At 40.8% G+C, this 25490-nt stretch overlaps 2 protein-coding genes across 15 annotated transcripts in view; one reads left to right on the top strand and one right to left on the bottom strand.

Moving 5' to 3' along the window:
- The first annotated feature begins 578 nt into the window (after positions 1–578).
- LOC109463884 lies at positions 579–4262 on the top strand. The gene is made up of 2 exons (XM_019760765.1): positions 579–589; positions 762–4262. The coding sequence occupies exon 2, from the start codon at positions 775–777 to the stop codon at positions 2275–2277; it is 1503 nt and encodes a 500-aa protein (XP_019616324.1). The 5' UTR covers positions 579–589; positions 762–774; the 3' UTR covers positions 2278–4262.
- Positions 4263–12934: 8672 nt separating this feature from the next.
- Positions 12935–25490, bottom strand: part of LOC109463879 (rho guanine nucleotide exchange factor 7-like) — a 35372-nt gene continuing 22816 nt past the window's right edge. For 5 of the 14 annotated variants that reach the window (XM_019760760.1, XM_019760758.1, XM_019760748.1 and 2 more), the window contains 11 exons: positions 25203–25393; positions 24551–24598; positions 23845–24018; positions 23364–23444; positions 22727–22750; positions 22236–22299; positions 21949–21990; positions 21427–21537; positions 18513–18606; positions 16681–16735; positions 12935–14465 (listed from right to left, as the gene is read on the bottom strand). In XM_019760760.1, coding sequence (XP_019616319.1) covers positions 14343–14465; positions 16681–16735; positions 18513–18606; positions 21427–21537; positions 21949–21990; positions 22236–22299; positions 22727–22750; positions 23364–23444; positions 23845–24018; positions 24551–24598; positions 25203–25393 — 1007 coding nt within the window. In that variant the 3' untranslated portion in view covers positions 12935–14342. Of the gene's footprint in view, positions 14466–15694; positions 15753–16680; positions 16736–18512; positions 18607–19538; positions 20390–21426; positions 21538–21948; positions 21991–22235; positions 22300–22726; positions 22751–23363; positions 23445–23844; positions 24019–24550; positions 24599–25202; positions 25394–25490 lie in introns of those variants that run through there. The other 9 variants (XM_019760755.1, XM_019760756.1, XM_019760749.1 and 6 more) reach the window with 9 other exon arrangements.

Consider the following 25490-nt stretch of genomic DNA (forward strand, 5'->3'; position numbering starts at 1 on the left):
AATGATCATTTATTGAAAAATGGTTTCTCCTTAAGTTGAATGATGAGGATAGAAAAATTGAGAATTTTAAATTCGTAAGATGAAATCCATAATTAAATCATCGTATTTTTCAGGCCTGCATGTGTTGTGATTGCCTATTGGCTTGTCGTTAATCTAATGTTAACTTGATTATCGAATGCAAATTTTGCTCATGATTTACAGGTGACACAGCACATGTGCGTGAAACACGCCTTTCCAAGATGGCGAGTGTGTGCATGGAAGGAAAGAACGAACGGGTAAAAATTCCGCCCAGGAAGACGCGCCACGTCCGCTTTGGTGGTAAGTTGTACTTTAAATTGTCGTAGATACTCTCCGAACTATTATAGGTAAATCTCCTTTGAGTTTAATGAAGCAAAACGACGGAATTTCGAAAATAAGTTGCGGCCCCTGTCCCCACGAGTTAACGCTGCACTTAGTTATACGTCGCTACCCTCCGAAATACAATGGCGTTTTCCCTAGAAATCGCAAGGTGGCAGTTCTTCACAGAAACAAACAACATCCGGGCACTAACCCACGTGACCTTCTCTTTCCCTTCACTGCCTTCGGCTAGGTAAGTGGATTTTGTAGTTCTCGCTTGGTGGTGTGTTTTTTTTCACATTTTAGCGATCTTTCCTGTTTCCTTTTGGATCAGGAAGGTTCCGGAGGTCCCACTGTCTCTGTGGGTCCTTGTTTTTGGTGTGTTTAGAGTCTGATTATTCCATTTTTTGCTGTTTTGTTTACAGCATTTTTTCAGTTATGGAGCCCGCCACTACGTCACGTGGGGATTTTGCTCCCTCGGCAACGTACGTGCAGGCAGGGATGAGAACTGATACTCAACTGTCAGGTGCGTTTACTCCGTTGCCTCACCTTGGTTTTGCACCCGTGCCAACGGGAACTGCAAGCAGTACTGGTACTTATCGTGCCATGTTCTCCGCCACCTCGGTGCCGGGACATGTTGGAGCACGCCCAGTTGCCACTTCGGTGCCGACTGCGGGAGGTACTGCGGGCTTTCAGCCCAATTTCCCTTTGCCCACTAGTGGTCATTGGGATGTTTTCTCAGAGTTCAACCGTCTTATGACGGATATGAGATCTGTTTTGGACCAGCAGTCCTCGCTCAGAGGCCATCTGAATCAAGGCACTACTCGTGCAATGGTTCATCGTGAGGATGAGGAGTCTGAGGACTCAGAGGTTGACGTTCGGGCCCCGAGACGTCGGTGGCGTTCGACTTCTGCCTCACGTGTTAGGTCCAGGTCCCCTATCAGGGACGTGACATCCGTTTCTACGGATCCAGAGCTGGTCGATGCTATCGACCTGCATCCTTCTGAATCTGAGGCTCTTTCAGAGTCAGAACATGCTCCCTCAGAACACCCTCCTCCGGAAGGGTTAACAGAGCACACTAGCACAGAGCACTCTGAGGTCCACTCGGATGTAGCAGTGCAGCCTGTACAAGACAGGCCTTCCTTCCTGACCTCACTTCAACCACGAGTTAAGGGACTTGTTGTTTCCCCTGGGATCGTGGATTGGTTTAAGGAACAAAGACTTCTCCCCTGGCAGGAGAAGGCTTTTGAGGATACAGAGAAGGCCTATCACCTGGATGCCTCTCAGGCGGCAGCGGTCTCTGCCCCCAAGTTGCACAATGCCTTGGGTGAAAGGTGGAAGACGGTGAAACAGACGGTACAGGCGGTGAAACAGGATAATGCTTTGAGGGCTATCCAGGGTCATGCCCTCGAAGCTATACAGCCGGTCTTGCAGGTGATGGACCTGCTGCAGCCTCTGCTCTCGCACGAGGATGAGTCTGTCCGTGACCAGGCTAAGGTCATTGCTGATCACTTGAACATTGCTGGTCAGCTGAATGCAGGAGTGTGCTCTCACATTACCTACTTCAGGCGCCGTCAGGTGCATGATTGGGTCGAGGATAAGTTCAAGTGCTTGGTCAACGACAAGATCAGCACTAAACATCAGGCTGGGGATGACCGCCTGACTGTACCCACTTGTGAGTGGTTGTTGGGGGATGACATTCTACAGAAAGTAGAAGAGATCGATAAGGCTGGTAAGACAGTGGAAAAGGTCTACAAGGACCCTAAGCCGTCTACAAGGCGGGTGGTCTACAGTAGCCCTTTGGCCGCAGTTGACTCTTCTCAACCCAAGATGAGTTTTGGGAGAGGACGTGGGAAGCAGTCCTTCCATAACCGTCAGCAGTCGGCTAAGGGCAAGTCATACCGTAAAGGAAATCAGTCCTTTCGGCAGGCAAAAAAGTAGTCAACCCCCCACTTCGTCTCGAGCCAGGGTCGCCCTCTGGGATGGATCTTCTTCCAGTTGCTGGGAGAATTCAGCATTTCCTTTCTCATTGGGAAACCATCTGCTCAGATCCATGGGTTCTGAGCACTGTGAGCAAAGGTCTGAGGGTCCATCTCACAGGGCGACCCCATCAACTTGTCCCTCCAGAAGAGGTGACAGGGTTAAATCTAGAGGCCGAAAACCTCATGGCAGCAGAGGTTTTGTCGCTGAAACAAAAAGGGGTGATCTTGGAAGTGTCTCCTGTGGAAGGACAATTCCTATCACGCCTTTTTCTGGTCCCAAAGAAAGACGGGACCTGGCGTCCAGTAGTCAATCTAAAGCCTCTCAATCAATATGTGGTCGCAGACCACTTCAAGATGGAAGGGATGAAGGAGGTCCAGTCGCTTTTACAGCCAAACGACTGGATGGCCACCTTGGATATCAAGGATGCCTATTTCCACATTCCCCTACACCAGTCCATGAAGAAACTCCTGCGGTTTCGCTTCAAGGGCAGGATTTGGGAATTCCAGTCCATGCCGTTCGGACTGAATTGCGCGCCGAGGGTCTTCACAAAGGTGATGAAGCCCATCGTTGCGGTAATTCGATCTCAAGGGATTCGGATTGTGATATATCTCGACGATATGTTGATTTTGGGGTCATCCCAATCTCAATGTCAGCAGAATCTCCAGTTCGCAATAGACCTTCTATCACGGCTGGGATTTCTGATCAATTGGGAGAAGTCCCAGTTGATCCCGACACAGAAGCTGATCTTCTTGGGTCTGGAAATAGATTCTCATCTCATGACGTTGCTTCTCCCTCGGGAGAAGGTGACAAAGATTGTCAGGAGCTGCACCTCCTTGCAGAGGTTGCAGCATGTGTCCCTCCGGCAGATTGCCGAAGTGGTGGGTCAAATGAATGCAGCGTCAGCAGCAGTCTTGCCTGCTCCGCTTTACTTCAGGAATTTGCAGAGTTGTCTAAACAACGCTCTGAAACAGAATCGTCCATGGGAGACCAAAGTGGTGTTGTCCCCTCAAGCTCGTGCAGAGTTAGCGGCCTGGGCAGCTTGTTTGCCTCAGTGGAACGGTCGGGCCATTCTGTTGAGTCCAGTGGTTCTAACCATCACCACAGATGCATCTCTCCAAGGTTGGGGAGCAGTCTGCAACGGGCGCAGGACAGGGGGTCGCTGGTCTCCTCAGGAGAGACAGAGACACATAAACGAGCTGGAGTTGATGGCTGCTTTCTTCGGCCTGAAGTGTTTCGCATCCAACCTGAGCGATTCCCACATTCGACTCAGGTTGGACAACACAACGGCAATCTCATACATCAACCGACAAGGAGGATGCCACTCCTTGCCTCTCAGCCAAACTGCCGTTTCTCTATGGAAATGGGCTCTAGCGAGGGGTTTGATGTTATCAGCAGAACATCTGCCGGGTCGGGTCAACCTGGAAGCCGACACGGCATCCAGAGTGTTTCACGATCACACAGAGTGGAAGCTCCATCCACTTCTCTTTCACGAAGCATGTCAGATGCTTCATTTCCACCCAGAAGTGGACTTGTTTGCCTCGAGGCTCAACCATCAGCTTCCACTTTATTGTGCATGGCATCCCGACCCAGAAGCATGGAGGATCGATGCCTTCCTCTGCTCTTGGGGCAAAATGCGGGTGTACGCATTCCCACCTGTTTGTCTACTCACAAGAGTCCTGAACAAAATTCGGTCAGATCAGGCAGTAGCCTTGGTCATAGCACCTTTTTGGCCCTCTCAGCCATGGTTTCCACTGCTCCGAGAGTTAGCCATTCGGGATCCGCTGTTCTTCCCTGTGGAGAAGAACGTCCTGTGTCTTCCCGGGTTAGAAGAGGTGCATCCTCTTTGGAAAATTCTCAAGCTGACCGCTTGGCTTGTGTCAGGCAAGCATTGATAACTTCGGGTTTGTCATCTGAAGCGGCAGCAGTGGCTTCCGCGGCTCAGCGAAAAAGTACCCAAAAGCAATATCAGTCAGTTTGGAAACGTTTTTCCAGTTGGTGCAGGACTAAGTCCTTAAATCCCCTCAGTACTACGGTTCCTGAGGTTATTGACTACCTCTTGTACCTTTATCAAGAGGGTATGTCTTATAAGACCATTAATGTCCATCGCTCTGCGATTTCCTCAACTCGTCAGACTTCAGATGGTGTCCAGATTGGGCAACACTGGATGGTTGTTAATTTTATGCGGGGTGTGTTTAATATGCGCCCCCCTAGACCTAGGTACCTAGTTACCTGGGATGTTAGTAAAGTCCTCAGATTCCTGCAGACTTGGGAGCCTCTAGAGTCTCTTACTTTGAGGCAGATTACTCTGAAGACTTTATCATTGATGGCTTTGTCATCTGCTGATAGATGTGGGACGTTGGCGTCCTTGTCTATTGATCTTATGAGCGTGTCTGACGTTAAGGTTTGTTTTGTTCCAGTTGAGTTAACAAAATCTGATAGGCCTGCTCGGCCTTACAGAGAGATTGTGTTTCATGCTTACCCAGATCACAGCAGTATCTGTGTGGTAAGACATATTAAGGAGTACCTTAGGAGAAGTCAGTCTCCTGTTAGGTCTAAGAAGTTTTTCTTATCTTTTAAGAATCAGAAACCTGTTGTTTCTGCAACTTTAGCCAGATGGTTGAAGTTGGTTATGGAGCTTTCTGGTATTGATACCAGTGTTTTTAAAGCTCATTCCCATCGTGGTGCCGCTGCGTCTGCAGCTTTGCGAAAGGGTTTGTCTCTGAATGAGTTGTTGCGTTTGGCAGACTGGGCCTCGGCCAGAACCTTCCAAACCTTTTATTTCCGACCAGAGATCGAGTCGGATTTAGGTAGGGCACTCATCTCTACCTTGAGTGCCTCAACCTTGCCCGAAAGGACTACAGTGTAGTAGTTCTGCCCTTTAATGTATCCGGCACTTCAGCTGTCAAAATGGGGGATCAGTCATCCTTCAGCAGCACCTGTATGACGGAGGTGAAAGACGTGACTCCAGGATGATCATTCATCTCTCCCCTTGGGATCTGGTGAGTCTCGTTTTTCTATTGTTATACTACCCTCATCTCGCGGCTTTGAAGTCGCCATTGTATTTCGGAGGGTAGCGACGTATAATTGAGAGTTATCATACCTACCTGGTCAGATAACTACAGTTATACTAGCTACCCGAAGAAATACAATGTCCCACCCTTTCTCTGACCCGGCCCAGGCTCGATGAGGTTCCCCTTGCCTCGGCTTGGTTCCGGGAAAGAGGAGGTCACGTGGGTTAGTGCCCGGATGTTGTTTGTTTCTGTGAAGAACTGCCACCTTGCGATTTCTAGGGAAAACGCCATTGTATTTCTTCGGGTAGCTAGTATAACTGTAGTTATCTGACCAGGTAGGTATGATAACTCTCAATTAAGTAACCGATGAGGGCGCATTTGCGTGGTCCAGTAATAATTAAGGAAGATAAAAAGGCACTTTCATTTATTCAAATGTTTATTCATTTTACACCGTACCCACATCAGTTCTTTGAACATGGGTCAACCAATTACTATTCAATATTAAAGGGTGAAATTAATGATCCTGAAATAGAAGAACTACACCAATCTGATTAAGAGGTGCATTTCATACATAATCCGCTAAGGGGCGGTTATATGTGACCCCTGACCTGAACAGCTTTGCTTGAAACTTGGTATTTTGTTGTTGTCGTCCTGTGTATTTTGGTCAAATTCTTACGTTTCAATGTAAAACAAAAGTGTTACGAGGCACAAGCAGACAGAGAGGACACGATAGTACCGTTTGTGAAGAGGATGACATGGATAAGGTGATAGATTTGGAAGGAGAGGAGACAGACGACCGGTAAGTTCGAGTGGGGAGGGGGGCGGTAACACAGTTGTTTATGTATCGAAGACCATATCCAGGGTAATGAAATACGTCACATAGTGATCAGGAAGGTAAATTTGAAGGTAGAAAAGACACCAGGAATCCATCATAAGGTTTACTGTAAGAGAAGCGGTGTTTTGGCTAGAACAGTTCAGGACTTTTCTATGCATGTTAACCAGTTGTTGAGCGGTAAAAAAAGACTCTCGAGCTTGATTTTGGTAAAATCTGAGATTAAAATGTTTATATCTGCCGTGTAAACCTTACACCGGGCTCTAAACTCATTTTTGGGAATAGGTGTAGCGTGCACTGGTGCACCCAACCTAAAAAATTTGGTGCACATTTTTTTTGAGTGCACCATTTTAAAACAAAACTTAATTGCAGATCTTAATACTGCTCCTCTTCTAAACTTTTTAGAAATTATATATGAATCATTTGTCATGTATTATTGTATTGTAAAACTTTTTGAATATTCTACCCATCAAGTGTGATTTTAGAACCATGCATGTACTCAGATTTCATGTTAACTTAGTGTACTTTACATGTACCTTTTTGGTTGTCCCCAGTTCAAGCAGTTCAGTGTTTGACCACATATTTTATGACAACATGTTTTCAGATGGATGTGCCAGTGGGAAAAGTCATCATATGAACTGCTGTTTATTACATTTGTACTTTTGAGATGGATTCTTCACTAAGTCTTGATGTAAATTGTTATGTTGCAAGTCTTTGCAAAGCAGTCTTACTTAACTTGCTTAATAACCTTAGACTTAGAAATTCTGTTTACACTATTGCCTAATTACTGTTTTATTCGTGTATACAAGCTTGATCTGCTTGTCAATTTTCATGAACTGATATTTGAAATGCATTTCCATTTGTGTTGTCGTTGGCTCTGATGTTTTGTGTCTAGTTGTAATTTGATGAATGTCAGTATGAGATGCATATTATGTTGTTATTATAACCAATATAGACTTTAGAACAAATGTATTGTGATATCATGTGTGAGATGTATTTTCTTGTGATTTTGTCTTGAAATCTCAAGACAAAAGAGGTTACATTGTATAATGTCTGCAGTATAACCTCCTTGGTCCCACATTGCACTTTTAGTCATTTGAGATACAGCATGTCACACTTTCTGCACTGTGCTTTGGACCTTTACAGGCAGCATTTAGCTCCATTCTTACTGTCATAAACTTGCATGTTGTGTCACATAATATCTTGCATTAGTAAGGCCAATTGCTGTTGTCAATACAGTGACTTTTGTTTCTTTGTTTTCAAGATGCGGACCCGGAGACTGGACTGCAGCAGGAGGAAGAACCAGACTTTTGTAGGCAGGGCTGCGTGAAAGAAGAATTGGGGAGGAATGAGTATGGTTTCTTTATTAACATGAGACAACACTCCACATGCACACACTTGCACTCACATTTCTCTTTTTTCGTGAGGAGCCATTTAATGTTTATTGTAGCCGGCGACTTCAATTCCATGTTAAGCAACACTGAAAAATTCTTCATATTGTATGGTTGAATGCCAAATTGCACCTAAATTGTTGCTTCAGACCTTTACACTTAAATTCTTCTGCCGAAAAACTTCGCATCTAAGCCGGCTGCATGAATTCCACGTTGTTATCCTCTTCATATTGTATGAATCCCAAATTGCCCCCAAAATTGTCGCTTTGGACCTTTACACTCCTGCCGAAAAACTTCGTCTCCGCATTAATTCCTTAGTCATCCTCTTCGTATCGTATGATTGCCAAATTGCTCCCAAAATTGTCGCTTTGGACCTTTACACTTAAATTCTCCCGCCAAAAAAAAATTATTGGCACCCTCACCTGGTTAATTAATTGGATTAAGTTTTCCCGCCAAAAAACTTAGTATATAGACCACTCTAACCTTGAACTTGTGCCCCCCTCCCCACTCTTCCTGCCCACCTTCCACAACTCAGTATGTTAGTTACACTGTTCTCTGGACTTCTTCGAACATGTAGTCACCACACTGCTACACAAACACTTTGTTGATCGAGTGCAGTTTTTCCACCACTTAGACTTTAGAATAATCTCTTGCTCTCCTGGTGGGTCAATTGCACTGGTATACTGATGTGTCGAAGCATCAATGTCTCCGAAAAGACATCCCCCGGGGAGTACACTTAGTGCATTGACTGACCAGGAGAGCGAGACATTATTCTAAAGGCTAAGTGGTGGAAAAACTGCACTCGATCAACAAAGTGTTTGTGTAGCAGTGTGGTGACTACATGTTCGAAGAAGTCCAGAGAACAGTAACTGAGTTGTGGAAGGTGTGCAGGAAGAGTGTGGGGCACAAGTTCAAGGTTAGAGTGGTCTATATATATAAGTTTTTTGGCGGGAAAACTTAATCCAATTAATTAACCAGGTGAGGATGCCAATTTTTTTTTTAGCGGGAGAATTTAAGTGTCAAAAGAAACGTCTAAAGCGACAATTTGGCATTCATACGATACGAAGAGGTTGACTAAGGAATTCATGTGGCCGGCTAAGATTCAAAGTTTTTCGACGGAAGAATTTAAGTGTAAAGGTCTGAAGCATCAATTTAAGGACAATTTTGCATTCAACCATACAATATGAAGAATTTTTCAGTGTTGTTTAACATGAAATTGAAGTCGCCGGCTACAATATACGTTAAATGAAAAAAGAGAAATGTGAGTGCAAGTGTGTGCATGTGGAATGTTGTCTCGTGTTAATAAAGAAACCATACTCACTCCTGCCTATCTTCCCCCTGCTGCAGTCCAGTCTCCGGGTCCGCATCTTGAAAACAAAGAAACAAAAGTCACTGTATTGATAACAGCAATTGGCCTTACTAATCAAGATATTATGTCACACAACATGCAAGTTTATGACAGTAAGAATGGAGCTAAATGCTGCCTGTAAAGGTCCAAAGCACAGTGCAGAAAGTGTGACGTGCTGTATCTCAAATGACTAAAAGTGCAATGTGGGACCAAGGAGGTTATACTGCAGAGTCTGACATTATACATTATACAGTGTAACCTCTTTTGTCAGACTACTCGTTTGAAGATGTGAAAAGGAGTCTAGATACAAAATGTATTGTACTTGTAGCATGTTACACCTCAGAGTTCTTAATAATAATAACATATGTGATGAAGGTAAAGATGAACTTCTTGTATGCGACCTTTTACTTTGCCTTTTCCTAGAAATGTTGACAAGTGCTCAAGAAGTCTAATATACTAGTCATTTATTCAAGTCAAAGGCAATACAAAATTAATGTGACAGATGTTTTGCTTCATGTGTGTTATTTTTACAAAGTGTAAGACATAAGGGAAGAGTGCTAGAGTCAAACAGATCTTCAAAAGCAATCATTATCTCACCTGTGGATGTTGTTGTCATCTTGCTCTTGTGTCTCTAAATCACCCGATCTGGTCCAATCTTCTCTTGTCAGGTATACAAAGAATTCACCACTACTGCATCATTCAGCAGCCACCTAACTATACAGACATCAGAAATTACACACTTGTCTCAAATAACATCAAATAGCTGTAGGTAAAATGCAGAATTGGGATTTTTCTCACCTAACAGATATTCCTCTTGGGTCTTCAAATCATCTGGTCTGGTCCAGTCTGTCTTGTCAGGTACAGGCAGTAGTCCCCACTACTGCATCAGTCAGTCAGTCAGCAGCCACCTTCAGTACATGTATCTACAATGTGTACAGACATTGAAAGTTACGCACTTGTCTCAAATAATACCAAGTAAATGGTAGTTAAAAAACAGAATTTGAATTTTTCTCACCTGATATTCCTCTTGGGTCATCAAATCATCTGGTCTGGTCCAATCTGTCTTGTCAGGTTCAGACAATAGTCTTCACTACTGCATCAGTCAGCAGACACCTAACTATACAGACATCAGAAATTACACACTTGTCTCAAATAACATCAAATAGCTGTAGGTAAAATGCAGAATTGGGATTTTTCTCACCTAACAGATATTCCTCTTGGGTCTTCAAATCATCAGACTGGTCTGGTCCAGTCTGTCTTGTCAGGTACAGGCAGTTATTAAAGTCCCCACTACTGCATCAGTCAGCAGCCACCTACAGTACATGTACATGTAACTACAATGTGTACAGACATTAAAAGTTACACACTTGTCTCTAATAATACCAAGTAAATGGTAGTTAAAATGCAGAATTGGGATTTTTCTCACCTGATATTCCTCTTCGGTCTTTAAATCATTTGGTCCATTCTTCTCTTGTCAGGTTCAGACAGTAGTCTTCACTCCTATACTTATAATAATTGCCATACGATGTATCCGTACATTAGTTGTGCAATAAACTTTGACTTGACTTGACTTGACTATATAAGTCAGCAGCCATCTAGCTATGCAGACATTAAACGTTACACACTTGTTTCAAATAATACCAAGTAAATGGTGGGTAAAGTGAAGAATTGGAATTTTTCTCACCTGATATTCCTCTTGAGTCTTCAAATCATCTGATGTGGTCCAAATCTGTCTTGTCAGGTTCAGACAACAGTCTTAACTACTGCATCAGTCAGCAGACACCTAACTGTACATACATTAGAAGTTAATTACACTTGCTTAAAGTAACGCCAAATAGTTGTAGGTAAAATGCAGAGTTCAGCTTGTCTCACCTGAAATTACCCTTCGGTCTTCAAATCATTTGGTCGGCATTCTTCTCTTCTCAGGTTCAGACAGTACTGTAGTCTTCACTCCTGTATCAGTCAGCAGACACCTAAATATACAGACATTACAAGTTACACACACTCAGTACTAAATGTCTCAAATAGTACCAAGTAAATGGTGGGTAAAATGCAGAATAGGGATTTTTCTCACCTGATTGGTGAGTCTTGGGTCTGTCTTGTCAGGTTCAGACAGTACTGCAAGTCCTCACTACTGCATCAGTCATCACCTAACTATATACAGACATTAGAAGTTACACACTTGTCTCAACTCAAACTAACTGTAGGTAAAATGCGGATCACGTGTTCAGATTTTTCTCACATGATATTCCTCTTTGGTCTTCAAATCATTCGTCCAATCTGTCTTGTCAGGCTCAGACAGAAGTTCTCACTACTGCATCAGCCATCATCTAACCATAGATACATTATAAGTTGAACACTTGCACACACACACCTTAAATTTATATATATGATATCTTTACTTTAAAACAAACACATACCTCGACAAAAACTGTACATAATGACCATAAAAATCGTGGATAGAAACAACAATAGAATAAATTAACCCCCTTCAACTGAAACTTTATGTGGAATACGAAAACACTCGGCGCAATATGTTTTGAACACATACCTTCAAGCATAGTCAACTGTAATGTTTTGTAATTGTGCCAGAAATACGTGGGGTTGGTCATTTTAATACTATTTACTGTATTCCTCTAAAATGGAAACGAAGAAGCTTTTAAATTATACATAATACATTGCAAATGACAATGAAGAACGAAAGTATGGTCACCTCGACATAACTAGTTTTCAACCGTTTTGTATCGTATTCATTTTGGCGCCCTGAAGCTTTGAGGCCACCATCTTGTTTACGCTAATTTTTGGCGGGAAACGGCCACATTCCAACAGGTGTTTTGAACCACGCAGAGATAAAGAAAAATATTTGGTCGATACACAATTTCTTTCAATAAATATAACCTCAAAACGCTGAACAACTGACTAAAAAGACATGCACATACACTTTATATATACTCTACAAGCGCACCACCCATTGAAAATGTTGTTGAAAACGCGGCAACTTGATAGACTTTTCTAAGCCTGTCTAAAATTTAGGAACGGCCGCTCCCTAATACAGAAAAAGGTCATTTCTTACAGAATACTAGTATAACTTTACATGTTCGTACTAGTTGCTAAGGAAAATGTCAGCCAAACAATGTATACTGGTTTACCTGCAATAATGAGCGAAGTCGTCTCTACACCACGCTACTCTTCCCAACTGTCTCGCCATTTTTGTCTTCTCCAAAATTCGCCAGGTCAGGAAATCCGCATTTTCTCTTCAAAACATCACCAGAACGGTACAAATCCTCGGCGAACACTCCCATACATTCTGTTGCACACTTACTAAGACATTCTACCGACGAAAACGTCTGAAAGTACCCAGTAAGTTTGAAAAAATCAGCCCAGAGTATTTCCGTCGTACGAAAGCGCCATTTTGAAGGGACCATGCCAAACTTGTTTTTACACAGGAGTGCAGAACGGCCGTGCATAATTAATGTAAAGTTGATAATCTAATTATCACGACCAATGATGACCCGTTTCGGTGCCAGGCACTTATATGTGTCGGAGAAGGACGATTAGATTACGACTATAATACGAGTATCTAATTACGAAAAAATACTAACGTCGGTGCACTTCTGTACACTGGGACAGCGTTGTAGGGGATCCCTTGTACTCAGGTTTTGACTATTCGATCGTGTTACGTTGCTACGCTGTTTTTGCGACATGAAATTGATTTGTTTAACCTGAAACATAGTCATGATGTACAATACAGTACTGTCTCGTGTAAATATACAAAAAGTGTTCACCATTGCCTTTTTGATACTTGTGGAATATCAGCCAGTCACAGTTTTTAAGTTCAGCCAGGATTGAATAAACATTCTACAAAGCTGACTAGGTTGTTTCTTTTGATTGAACTACCCAGTATTTGGCTGTACTACTTTCTTTAAAATGTGCATACCCCCAACTAAGCAGAACACTATATACAATGTAATAGTAACTGTTATACTATTAATATAATAATGTGTTCAGTAATACGACAACGCAGCAAACACACAGGATTTCTGCTTTTAATATTCCTCATGTTCTTCCTCATGCATATTCAAGTTTACAACAAGAAAAAAACACTATACATACAGTTCAAGACTGAACATGACATTACCCAGAAAAAAGTTTTATAAAGTCTTACATTCATACATGTACCATGCTTTACTTTTGTGATGTTTGATAATACATGAACCAAAATTTCTTTTTTTTATAACACATTTCAGCATGGGATTTTGCACTGATTAAAGCGAAACTATTACAAAGATACTCTGACATACAGAATATACAGTAAAGTGCTGTATTAGGAAAAAAACTAATTCATGGCAAAGGCCTTAATGCAACGATGATATAACTCAAACATGTATTGTATGTGCTTTCATACAACTGCATTTAAGAAAATGCCACTTATTTTACAACTGGATAGAAAGGAACCGTATAATACAAAACCCTATAAGCATATATTCCATACCCAAAGAAATTTTAATGTACAAACTAAAGAATCCAGTTAGAAACATCCCATATTACCTGAACACAGCCAGTAAGAGATACAAACATTAAATTGCTGTCCCATTTTATCTTGCAATAACTTTACAAAAGCAGATTGTTTCTTCTGTGTTTTTGTTTTCGTTTTTTTGTAAGAGTTTTGCCCCAACACCCAGTAGTGACCAGAACTGTACTGTGGCCATGCTAAACATTCAATGTAGCTTTGCATCTAACAGCAGATGCACTAAAGAAACAGACCTTCCAGTATATGGAAACATTTAAGTCTGAACTTATGAACCAAACCCTGATTGAACTTCCCCAAAATGCCAAGAGCAGAAATATGTTTTCCTTTTTTTTTCAAACCTGGCATGTTATGCAAGAGTGTTGTTTTTTTGTCATTTTTTCCCCTAAAATTACATGAAATGCATCTTAATGGCTATTTTTTTTCAGTGGAGTACAACATGTACATCTGTGGGGTGTTTTTACAATTTTCAAACTCCTGCTGTCATACATGTAGTACTGTTACATGTCACAGCTTTTACAAAACCTTTACTTGCTAGACTAGCAAAATTTACTTTGAACAATGCCAAAATAAGGAGTAAACATACATGAAGCCTGAAAAGGTGGACCAATTTGTGTTAACATTAATACCAAGAACAGTACCTGTTTTATTGCAATATCATACATGTACGTACACATCCCAAACAAAAATGAAGCAGCAAGTTAACTTCTTCCCCAGATGGCTTTTAGGGTCATGGAGAAGTGCAAGATCTACTTGCACTGATAACAAACCACATTTTTTTTCTTTTACAAGAACTGAGATTGTATCATAGCTGGCTGTGGATATTGTCTTGTAGACTGTTGTTTGAACACTACCTCTTTACAGGCTTGCCATTTTCATGATTGAAGTCATTTATTTAATTTTTTTGTAGAAGTCACAAGTTGGTCTCGTCAAAATTAGTCTCGGCTAAACTCTTGATGGACTTGCGGATGATGGACTCCATTCTCTTCCTGGCCATCACCTCCTCCTCAAGACCCTTGTTAAGCCTTTTGGTTTCCTGCAATGGTTGGTTGGAGGAAGGGGGAAGTCAGATGGGTCAGGTACAAACAGTTGAGGCCCAAGGCTGCTGCCTTGTGGAACACCAATTTCACATCCAAAAAATTACAGCTTAAAAAGCAAAGTAAAGTCTGTAGTGATGATCAAAACTAGTTGTGGCCCAAGGCTGCTGCCTTGTGGAACACCAATTTCACATCCAAATAATACTGGCTTAAAGGCAAAGGAAAGTCTGTTGTGAAGAAGCACAACAAAAGTCTGCAATTTTGTTGAATGGTGTTGTTGGATGCGGAAAGCATAATGCAGATCTTTTCGTTAAATTTTTTTTCTTTTAGAATGAATCAAAAACATTGCGTTGCCAACAAAGCAATCAAACAACAGACAACAATGTACATGGATATGAGTCAGGGAAACGACTTGAATGATGATGTTTTGTCATGACAAGTCAAAGCATATTAAAAAAACGCAATAATGATTTGCAAATTTTGTCAGCTGTTACTATTACACATCTTTCTCCATCAAATTTGTGGTAATTGAAAAACGTTGCCATTTCAAATTTGATCAAGCATTCAAGCATTACATACACATAATTTCCATAGGAAGAATTTTAGAGCTTTAGATATTAGAAGGGTTAGCAAGTAGATTTAGTCAGCAACAGTTTAAGGAGTCACAGAAAACAATGATATATGTGAAAGCAATATTTCCCACACTGTTTCAACATGCTTGACTGTCCCAGGCCTGGTGAAAAGACATCTTGTGAGATACAACCTGACAAGTTGTGTGTCCTCAACAATTTTCTTAAGAACGGGACAGCTCTGTTTCTCATATTACAAGTTTGCAGCTCATCAAAATGTTTGAACTTCTGGGCACCATTAAGCCTTGAGTTAAAAATTCCAGCCTTCAGTTCAAATTGTTAAAGGTAGTTGCAAATACCTCATAGCATATGTACAGCAAATGGTATTCCACAGTTTTTGTTTTTGTCATTTTGGTCCCATTTAAGAGCGCGAAGATTTTCATTCATTGTTACGCATCAAAATCGTATCCTCCTATTAATCAAACCTTTCACAAAATAACAACACAAGGGTTGTTCCCAATTCACGTCAGCAGAAATATTTCTACATTTCTTCAGTCTTCCCTTCTTATAACAAGACATTACTGGAACAGAAAAGAACAATTACACATGCACACAAGCACATTTCTTCACCTGGCCATTACATTTAGTATCTCACATACTTTTCCCTAAAACGGGAGCCAGCCGAGCAATTTCCTCCCTTGCTCCCTGCCACGGTGACTATCCAGGGGTGCAGACAAGCGGTGGGTAAAGAGACACTCCTATGTTAGGATCTGCTTGCTTTCACATGCATACATGGTTTGAAATGTACCTCATGTAAGAAGTAAGAGAGACGTGGTGAGTATGAAAAAGGGGAAAGAAGTGTCAAGGGTTAGGTGATTTAGTTCGAAATACTTGTTACACAAGGTACCAACATATATATTCTGCTTGCTGCAGTGCAGTGAAGGAGGGACAAGGGACACTGCTTCACACTTTACAGCATGAATGGGACTTTGGGACAACATTGTCACGCAGCCCCAACAAAAATACAAGGGACAAAGAAAACAATGGCATGAAGATAAATGAAATGCCGATGCCTCTTTTGTTTAAAGGCTTACTGTGAGATTGTCATACATTTTTATTTAGATTTGCGGCTGAACCTGGAAGTGGTACTTATTTGCATAAATAATATCATAAATATAATTTATGATATTATCGTAATATCATGTTTACTGTGATACTGCTGCCAAATCATTTCAAACAACTTGTACATGCACTTAACCAATCACAGAAAAGCTTAAGCCATGCATGGCCAATCACAGGTCTGCATCATCAGCCAATCACAGACCTTTTCATATCATCAGCCAATCACAGTGCTTCATGCATGTCAGCCAATCATGTTCCATTTCTCTTCTCATATGGCCATCAATGCACAATCTATACTAGATGTTCAGCAAACTCCTTAGTAATTTTAATTCTTGAGGTGCAAACCAGGCGTCTGAGAAGTCTTCTCTGCCTCACGAAGGGTAAGCCTCACAAAACAAAGGAAGCCGAGAACAAGAAAAGCCATGGAAACACAACAGTGCAGCAAGAGATAGCAGGATTATGTGCATGGGTATGAAGTGGTTGCAAAAAACAAAAGTAACAAAAAAATAAGACTGCAGCTTACTTTGCATAATTCTTCGACTTGATCTTTCAGCTGATAAACAGTGTCAACTAGGCTCCTGTACACCAACAGAACACAAATAGAGATGATCAACTCAGGATATGTTGAATAATAGGCTCCACTGTGCTGTTACTTGGTTATAACTAATGTACTTCAACTAATACGTCTTTTGGTACATATAGCTCTACAGGAAACCTGCTTTCATACAAACATGACTACACATATCTAGAGAAAAAAACTTTCAAAAACTCAGAATTTTGCTTCTAAACTTCCACTAAAACCTGCATTGGATAAAGTACTTAGTAATTATTTTACTAAATAAGTTTCAATTACGTTTGTCTACCTCTACATTGTATTTGAGGAAGTTAAAATTCAGCAAACTCTACATATTATTAAGTCTATGTTTAGTAAAAATTATCAGCTTTACTTTACTACTGGCATCTACATGTATGTAACTACTTTTGCAAACAACTTTATCACTACCTCACTGACAGAAGTACTACAGGTTATTCAAGCTTGGGGACTACAAGCTAGCATGACTGCCAACAGCAGAACAATGGGGAAGTCCGTGTTAGTTCTTGGTTTATAAATACAGAGTAAAGAGACAGGGTCTAAGAGTACACCCGTAACACTGAAAGTCACCATACTCCAGCTGAAGCTATAGACAGACAGTGGGGGGCATGATAGAGGAGGAAGGGTGAAAAGGGATCAGAGTTAAAGATGGGCTTCCTTAGTATGCTTTTAGACAAGTGACAGCAGAGAGAAGTGTTTTAAGAGCACACCAGAATCAAAACACTGAATCTAAGGCTTGTCTTGTACTTTTTATCCCTCTTCGTCCATGATAAATTTCTGAATTAATCTACGTTCTTTGTTTAAAGCTTAGTCTTTCATTTTAAGTCTTCTTGCATGCTAAGACAAGGTTGAGGCAATTTGAACTTAAAGCAGAGTTCTTTAGTCTTGCCAAATGATTCTTTCAAGTCTTCATTCCTGGTTGATAGTAACTCGAGTTATGTGACCAACTAACAGCACTGGTTTTGGCAGTAACCTAGTATTAACTTATCGACTTCATACCAATCCACACAGAAACAGAACTGGTGATGAGCGGTGAAAACAATGTGGGGAGGTGAAGGCATGGGGAGGGGGGAGAGAAGGGGGAGGGGGCAAACAGACAACTGGAAAACAGTATAGGGCCATCTCAAAAGTTCATACTCTTCAGTAATGTTTTTTGTTTCTCTACGTTTCCTCCGACCACAATTTCTAATTCGAGATACAATGTACTTCTGAAATGGCCCTGAAATACATGTAGGACTTTACAATTCACAGTTCTAGTACACAGTCGTCCAAGAGTAGAAGTCACCATCCTTCCTAGTGTAGTGGTGATACAAAATAATTTGGGCATAAAACACAGAAAACGTTATAAATGACTGGGTTTGCAAAGAGAAAATCATGTACAGCAGGTTTAACCAATTTTGTTGTACAATACTATTTCAGGAATTCAGTGACTACCCTTCTCTTGGACAACTATCTTTTCAATTGTAAACATCATTCTAAAAACTGGAGTCAATATTTTCTTTTGTTTTGGACTTTCAACAGGGAAAGAAAATGCATGGTACAGGTGAAAGAATTATTTTTACAACTTCCTTCAAGTATATTTTCATCCTTAAAAGACAATCTGAGGCAATACGAGTAAGAACAATACCCAACACTTTCTCAGTTAAGAAGGTCTTATGTACTTGGCTCTGAAGAGAAAAATGATCCCTACAACAGAATTTTTCCTTACAGAAAATTTGTGACACAAGAATCATACACTAACAACAACAAGGAAATTGACTGACTTTTCCTGCACCACTGTCTGGTTGTTCTTTGTCTCCTCCACTATGATTTTCTCTTCCTCAGGAACCAAGACTTGCGGTGCCTGTTCTAAACGTCCTGTGGACAGAAGTACCAAGGTCATGAAGTAAACAAACAAACAACAACAGATTTCTGTAATATCGCTTCATCAATTCAGCCTTTGGGCTGCTACTGTTGAGATATATTTGATGTCATAATAATAAACCATTCTATAGGATCCACACTTTCACCAGTTTCCAACTTCTTATAAATAATAAGACAACTGAAAGTATACTGCCAGGCATCTTTATTCTTCTGAAAATTCCAGTGAGTCTTTTCCACCAACTCAGATGAACTTTCATGCTACACCATAGACTTGCTGGGATATTTTCATTTGCTTGCATTTGCATCCTCACAAACATTTATTGCATCTCCATCTTCTGCAAATACTAAGTGTTCAAAATGATATGTTGTGATTCTAGCATTATTGTCGATCAAGGCTAAACAATGTTCCACATTAGCACACATTAGCCACATGTCCCACATTAGCACACAAGGACAATATACATGTAAGTTACTGTAGATATCATGGCACATTAGTCACACACACACTATCACCTCCCTACTTTGCATAACCACCCAATGAATGTACTTGAAAATGAAAGAAACGTGATATGATACAAAATTGAGTCAGGTATTCTTTTCTAGCTCACACTGTATCACCACTGGCACTCAAACCTGTCTCCCTTTTGCATTAAACATTGCAATCCAAAAATACATGTAGTGCTAAACACTACAACTGGCATCATAAGAAATAGACTGAGTCTTATATTGTAGTTTGAATTGTTTAATACCAAAACATCTCCTCTACTGCCCATAGCTTGAGTAAACTTTAACAATACGTGAGAAGCAAGAAACAAGGTTAGAGTAGGCGAGAGTATACCTTTTGTACAAAAGTAAACTGTATGGAACTCTGAGTCAGAAATACAAACTCTCTTGATCATCAGTACAAAAAGGGCAGAGAGGTTTTTGGCAGGTACATACACAGACTAGAACTTAGTTCATTTGTGAGTGAGTATACCACAGAAGTTATTGCACATGACCCAAGTCTAAAATAAGGATTCTTTTAGTCTGTTGCGTTCATGACTATCTATGCACCAATATCATGCTTCAACATCCTACATAATATACAAACTTTTTACAATGTACACTACACCATAGCATGCACATATCAAGAGTAAAATCTGAAAATGTTCCAAAATTATATCCAGGTATCTCTCAACTACACATTCCAAAGTGCTACAGTGACAAGTCAAGCATTACAGCAGAGTAAAGCTGATCTAATGCAACACCAAGTTTGCATTCAAATTAGTTCTTTTACCATGCCACAATATTACTAAAATAATTACTTTTTTCATTACAAAATCTCGCATTCAGTTAACAACAGCACAGTAGTTATCAATACGCCAATTGTCAAAAGATATAAAAGCACAATAGAAATGTACATCAGCTCAAAAACTCGTGAGTATCTCAGTCAGTTTGTTAGATATGTAAACTTGATGTCCATTTCAGGACTGGAAGAATGATTTCCAACTGGAAAGGTCTCCAAATCAGCAACCGTACTGTTTGGTCCACACATTTAGAGTTGTCCATTGACGCAGTGCCCCACTGCATTGTTTTTCCGTGAGAAGCAACATACTGACAGGCACAGTTTCCTAGAATTTCGGACAGCATTTGTGCATCAGTCCCTTCTTCTGCAGTAAGGCATAATCATAATCATCTGACGGTCTTCTCGGTACGCCACCGTTGCTATGGTTATTGTTGCTATGGTTACCAGAAGCGTCCTTGGCCTCCCCGGGCTCCAGCGAAACTTTGTACAGCTCTGGTGCATCATGGGAAGGAAGATGAAAGTTAATTATCCAATCAGATCATCCAACTTTGACTTTCTGAAAAACTTCCTGTTTTGAGTTTCTTTTTTCAGAGGGAAAACTTTCAGTTCACAGAGAAATAAAAGAAATTTGCCTGCTGCTACAGTCTAGAAATGCAGCATTTAACTCCCTCTCAAAATACTGAAGAACTAAAGAAAGTAAACAAGGTATGCCTCAACTGATGCCTTACAAAGATTTTTTAAAGTTTGCAAAACTCCAAAAAGGGAATGTTTCATTCAATAGCAATAGAGGTTATAGTTTCAAATAAATGTCAATCAATTAACAAGTACCTTTGTTGACCATTAACAATTACATTTGTTTGAAGCAGAGAAAAATGACAAAAATTTGAAAGAAAAGGAAAAAGGAGACATTAAAATAAACAGCTTGCATGATAGAAGCGAGGAGTTTTCGGCAGAAGCAAAGCAGTGTCATGTTGGATGATTACTGGATTGAATAACAAACCTTCCATCCCTGTTCCCATGTTCCTATCAATGATTATAATCCTTAAACCCATTTCTCAACATACATGTAGTAACTCAATACATACCAAGTTCTTCACAACAATACCCTTTGTCTGAAGGTAGGTTAACACCTCTGTTAACAGACTTGACAAGACAGACAGTGTAAAAGAAGATATTCTTTTAGTTGGCATATCTAACATTAGTATGCATCGAGCAAAAAGGAGCAGGTTTGGGTGCCAGTGGTATTGTGGAGGTTGTCTTGCATTCTGAATGTGTGACATTGTTTGGGGATATTCTTTGTCAAAGACATAAGTTTAGGGTTTAATGATTGTTTATGAATATTTAGTACAATTTATAACACTTGGGACCAGTGTTTTTCAGTAATTTAACAGCTCTTGTGATCTTTTAACAGTTATTTCTAAACCTGAATAGATAAAAATCAGTTGAACATAAACTAGCAGCAGCACACAAAGCATCACTAACAGTACAGTACTTTCTACAGCACATTGTCTCACTACTTCAAGTGTTACCTTGTCTGCTTGATGTGCTCAGTAAGCTCTGTTGTCTCATCTTACTGGTGCTGGTACAATAAGCCTCGATAACCCTCAACACTGCTGCATCCTCCTCCAACTGCGCGCTACCTGAAAGGCACATCGTACACTACTTTCCTTTCTCTATGGCACACAATATTTATGTTTCCCTTTGCAGAAGGATATGGTTTTGCTCAGTTTCTTTTTCTTCTCCAAACAAATAAGGTCAATGACCTGGATCAGATGGCTGTCACCATGGTAACTGGTGCTGTAGCAGACACCTTGTGGTGTTGAGTTACATTATGTAGCAAGTTGGAGGGGTTGGTCCCAATATATCATTGAATGCCAAAACCTCATTTTCCCTGCTTCAACAAAATAAAACCACTGCAAAGGTAAGTGCATTTACAGTACTTTTAGTGTGTCTTTCCAGTGTTGGTGCTTACAGCACACCTCAATGGCTTAGAAGTAATATAACAATAAGTAGACAAAAATGGTTTCTTTGACTTGTATAAACCCACTCACTTAGTCTTACTGGAGGGTACTCTTCTTCTAGTTTTGCTCTGTCTGCAAAAAAAGTACAGAAACTTATTATGATAGACAATAGGAAGCATATTCAAATGTATCACTCAGAACTTTTCTTTCCTGTATAACTGTATGTATCAGTATTGACAAGTTATATAAAAAGTACAAGACTATTTACATTGTCATCATCAATACTTTTTTCCCCTTAAAACTCCTAAAATCCTAAAATCCTTAAAAATTCAATAACTGAGTCATACCATCATTTTAGAATAAAAAAATTCCCTTACCTTGTTTTCTTCTCATGGAAGACGTTAACAATCTCCTAACTGTCCTGGGACTCCTGTTGGGGTCCTTTAGATGGAAACATGACACAAAGTTAGGAACAAACACCAAAAAAGATCATGGTAGTAGAAAATCAGAAACACTCCCAATTGGAAGTCCTGTTACATCCACTTGTGACCAAATTCTTTACACCAGAACATACAACTGTTGTTGTAAACTAACTTACATTGTACATTAGTCTCTTTTTTTCTTCTTTCTAAAACATATTTGAAAATACTGATGCTAAATCACAATATGACAAAAAAAAAATGTTCCCTAACAGCATTAAAAGCCGATGTTGTAACAACAGAATGTTACTTTGGGAAGGTTATGAACTGGGATGGTAAAGGGAGTGAAGATGAAAATAGCAGCACATTCGTCTACAACGAACCTGGCACAGGAAACAGGATGTCACGATATCAAAAGTAACAAGAGCAAAATTACATATTATACATGCCTGTTTAGGATGCCCACTAGCTGTCTAGAGTGGAAAAACCATGTAGAAGTCAGAAGTATGTTAGTTAGTGTGAATAAGAGCTGCATACAACATCAGTGACAGCACAAATACATCAGAGAAGGATAGAGAATGCATCAGAGGTTTTATTGCAAAATATCTACTATATGTTGTACAAAATGCATCTCGAACTGTTTCTAGGATCACTGTTCAGGGAATTAGGATCCATGCAGAACAAGAGAGATGGAATGACATTATGCACACAACAGTTGGGAATTCCAATGGCCACACTTCAGTGCAAGTAAGCAAGGGGCAAACAAGATTCCTTTTGGCAACTTTTACATTTTTCAAGCAATTTGAATTCTGTCAGAAAAAGTTTCCCTGTGAAGAAATTTTGTTGATGAGTCTTCACATTCTTTCTGTGATGCTCAAGTCAATGACTACTTGATGACAAATGGTGCTGTTTTTGAGTTGTCTTTCAAATGACCTTGGGATCGTGTGGGAGGGCACTGGAGGCGGCCATGTTGTTCTGAAGCATGCACAAGGAAACATTACAACAACAGACAGGCACAGAGGAGGAGACATGCACAAATATGGGACAGGAACAGACAACAAGAGCAGAAAAATGGAGGATAGTTACAAGCAGAGCAGCAGCCGGCCCCTTGAACATGTCAGGTGGCAAGCAGCCTACGCTCCAAGTCTTGTTTCCTGAGTTACGGGACTGCCGCGCCGGCCGGGGTGGGAGGGGGGCGGTTGTGTTGTGGTGGTGAGACAGAAGGGGGAGGGGGGAACAGAGGGTTGGGATTGATCAGACAAGATGCAAGAAAAAATTGAAAAGGACAGAAAAAAAAGTCGGACTCCACATTTGAACAGAAAAGATCAAACACAAATGGAATCGACAGGAAAAAAATGCAGAAGCAGAATGGCAGGTCGACAGAGAAGAGTGGGGAGGGGGGCACAGAGAACACACACTGGACTCAGTCTGTGGGATGTTGTTACACTTCAAATCTGACTTTCAAATAATAATCCTTAGTATCAGATCCATTTTTCTTGATGGAAATCGCTGCAAGATCTTTTCTGTCCAGCCCTACGGATGGACCTGCAGCAAAAGCTCCCCCTACCTCCTTCATAAGTAGTGCAGCCGAGGGTCTGAGGGGGGGTGCGGGTCTGAGACAGCTGAGCGTCCAGGGCCCGGGTTGTCTGGGGGGCGGCTCCAGCTTCTGCATCTTGACGCTGGCAGGGGGCGGGGAGGTGGGCTTCAACCGGCTCACGTCAGGCTGTTTGGCAGGGGGAACCTGGAGGAGAAAACAAGTAGTCGATGTGTCATATTTTCTGTAAATAATTTCATCGGGTTGGTAAATGATTACTATTCGTTACTTCAAGTTCTTTTATATAAGTATATATAAGTTTCATAACTGTCTGTCATCTTCATCAGGGCTAATTTGGCTGGTTTAGTATGACTGTCATGCCAAGCTCCAGTGTACAGGGAAACAGTCATATCAGCCTTGATGAAGATGACCGATGGTCCTCAAAATGTTGGCTCATGTATGACAAATGATTGTGAATAAAAGAACTTGACTAGCGTATCATTTTTGGCTCATATTTATTATGGAAAACAGTCAATTTCGGTTACCAAAACATACAAAACACATGTATTACACACACATCAATAAATGACTTACATTGTATATCAAGACAGAAGTAGGATGGTGTGTAGTGAGACATTAAGATAAAAGCCGGTGTCAAGAAATACAACAGAGCATGAGACATTAAGAGGACATGTTTCGAGACATAAGTGAAGAGAGAAGTACGTCTGTAGCACCGTACCTTCCCTGAAGGTGGCATTGACGTCTCATGAATGTACAGGACAGTGTCCTGCAGGGTGTTAGACAACACACAGGTCCGTAACGAAAGGTGAGGAAAGACAGGAAAGACAGAAAAGTCGAGGAGAAATGGGGTGGAAAAGGACAGTCAACAAGAGAAAGCCATATGAAGTTAAAAGTCCTACTTGTAGATGGAAGTAAATGTATTATTACATGTATTGCCTGATTGCTATTGTTCTCATTACCTGTCATGTCATCCATTGAGGAAGACCAGAATGACTGATCAAAATCTCTAGGTGCTATAGGTGAGAAAAATTCTTTGTGTTGGAACAAAAGTTTTAACTTTAAACATGTCCTCATTATCTAGCTGGATGTTGAACCATAGTTTCAGTGAACATTCGCTACATGTAGGTGACAATGAATGTTTCACCACATTCATTGGGAATTTGGTATCTGACAGAAGTTTGAGCTTTAGATCGTATCCCACCGGAATTTTTTTACTGTCATCCACCTTGAATGCAGGTGGGACTTGAAGTAGAATCAGAGTTTTAGTAAACATTTGATAGCTGACAATGAATGTTTCACCACCTTTGTAGAGAACATGATATCCCACAGAAGTTTGAGCTTTAGATCGTATCCCATTGGAGTTTTTTTACCTTGATTGCAGGTGGGACTTGATGTCTCTGTAATGTAGAGGTGGGTGTTCTACTGCTGGCAGGGACGGGGGGCGGTTTACTGGTCACGGGGGTGACGGGGGAGATCTTTGTCTGTTGCTGCAGCAGAGTCGCCCATTCTGCCTGCTCACGGGTCGAGTTGGTCGTCACCACTATTCTCTCTATCAAACTCCCTGGGGAGAAAATCAAGGAAACAGTTTGGAATTGTACAACAAAAACTTCCAATAAGGCCACTCTGACTTAATTTTATGGATGACATCCGTGCGCACA

This window comes from Branchiostoma belcheri, unplaced genomic scaffold (assembly GCF_001625305.1).
Source record: "Branchiostoma belcheri isolate BF01 breed outbred unplaced genomic scaffold, Haploidv18h27 scaffold13, whole genome shotgun sequence".
Classification (NCBI taxonomy): Eukaryota; Metazoa; Chordata; class Leptocardii; order Amphioxiformes; family Branchiostomatidae; genus Branchiostoma; species Branchiostoma belcheri.

Coding starts and splice junctions, on each gene's coding strand:
- LOC109463884 (XM_019760765.1), top strand. CDS start 775: ATGGAGCCCGCCACTACGTCACGTGGGGATTTTGCTCCCTCGGCAACG.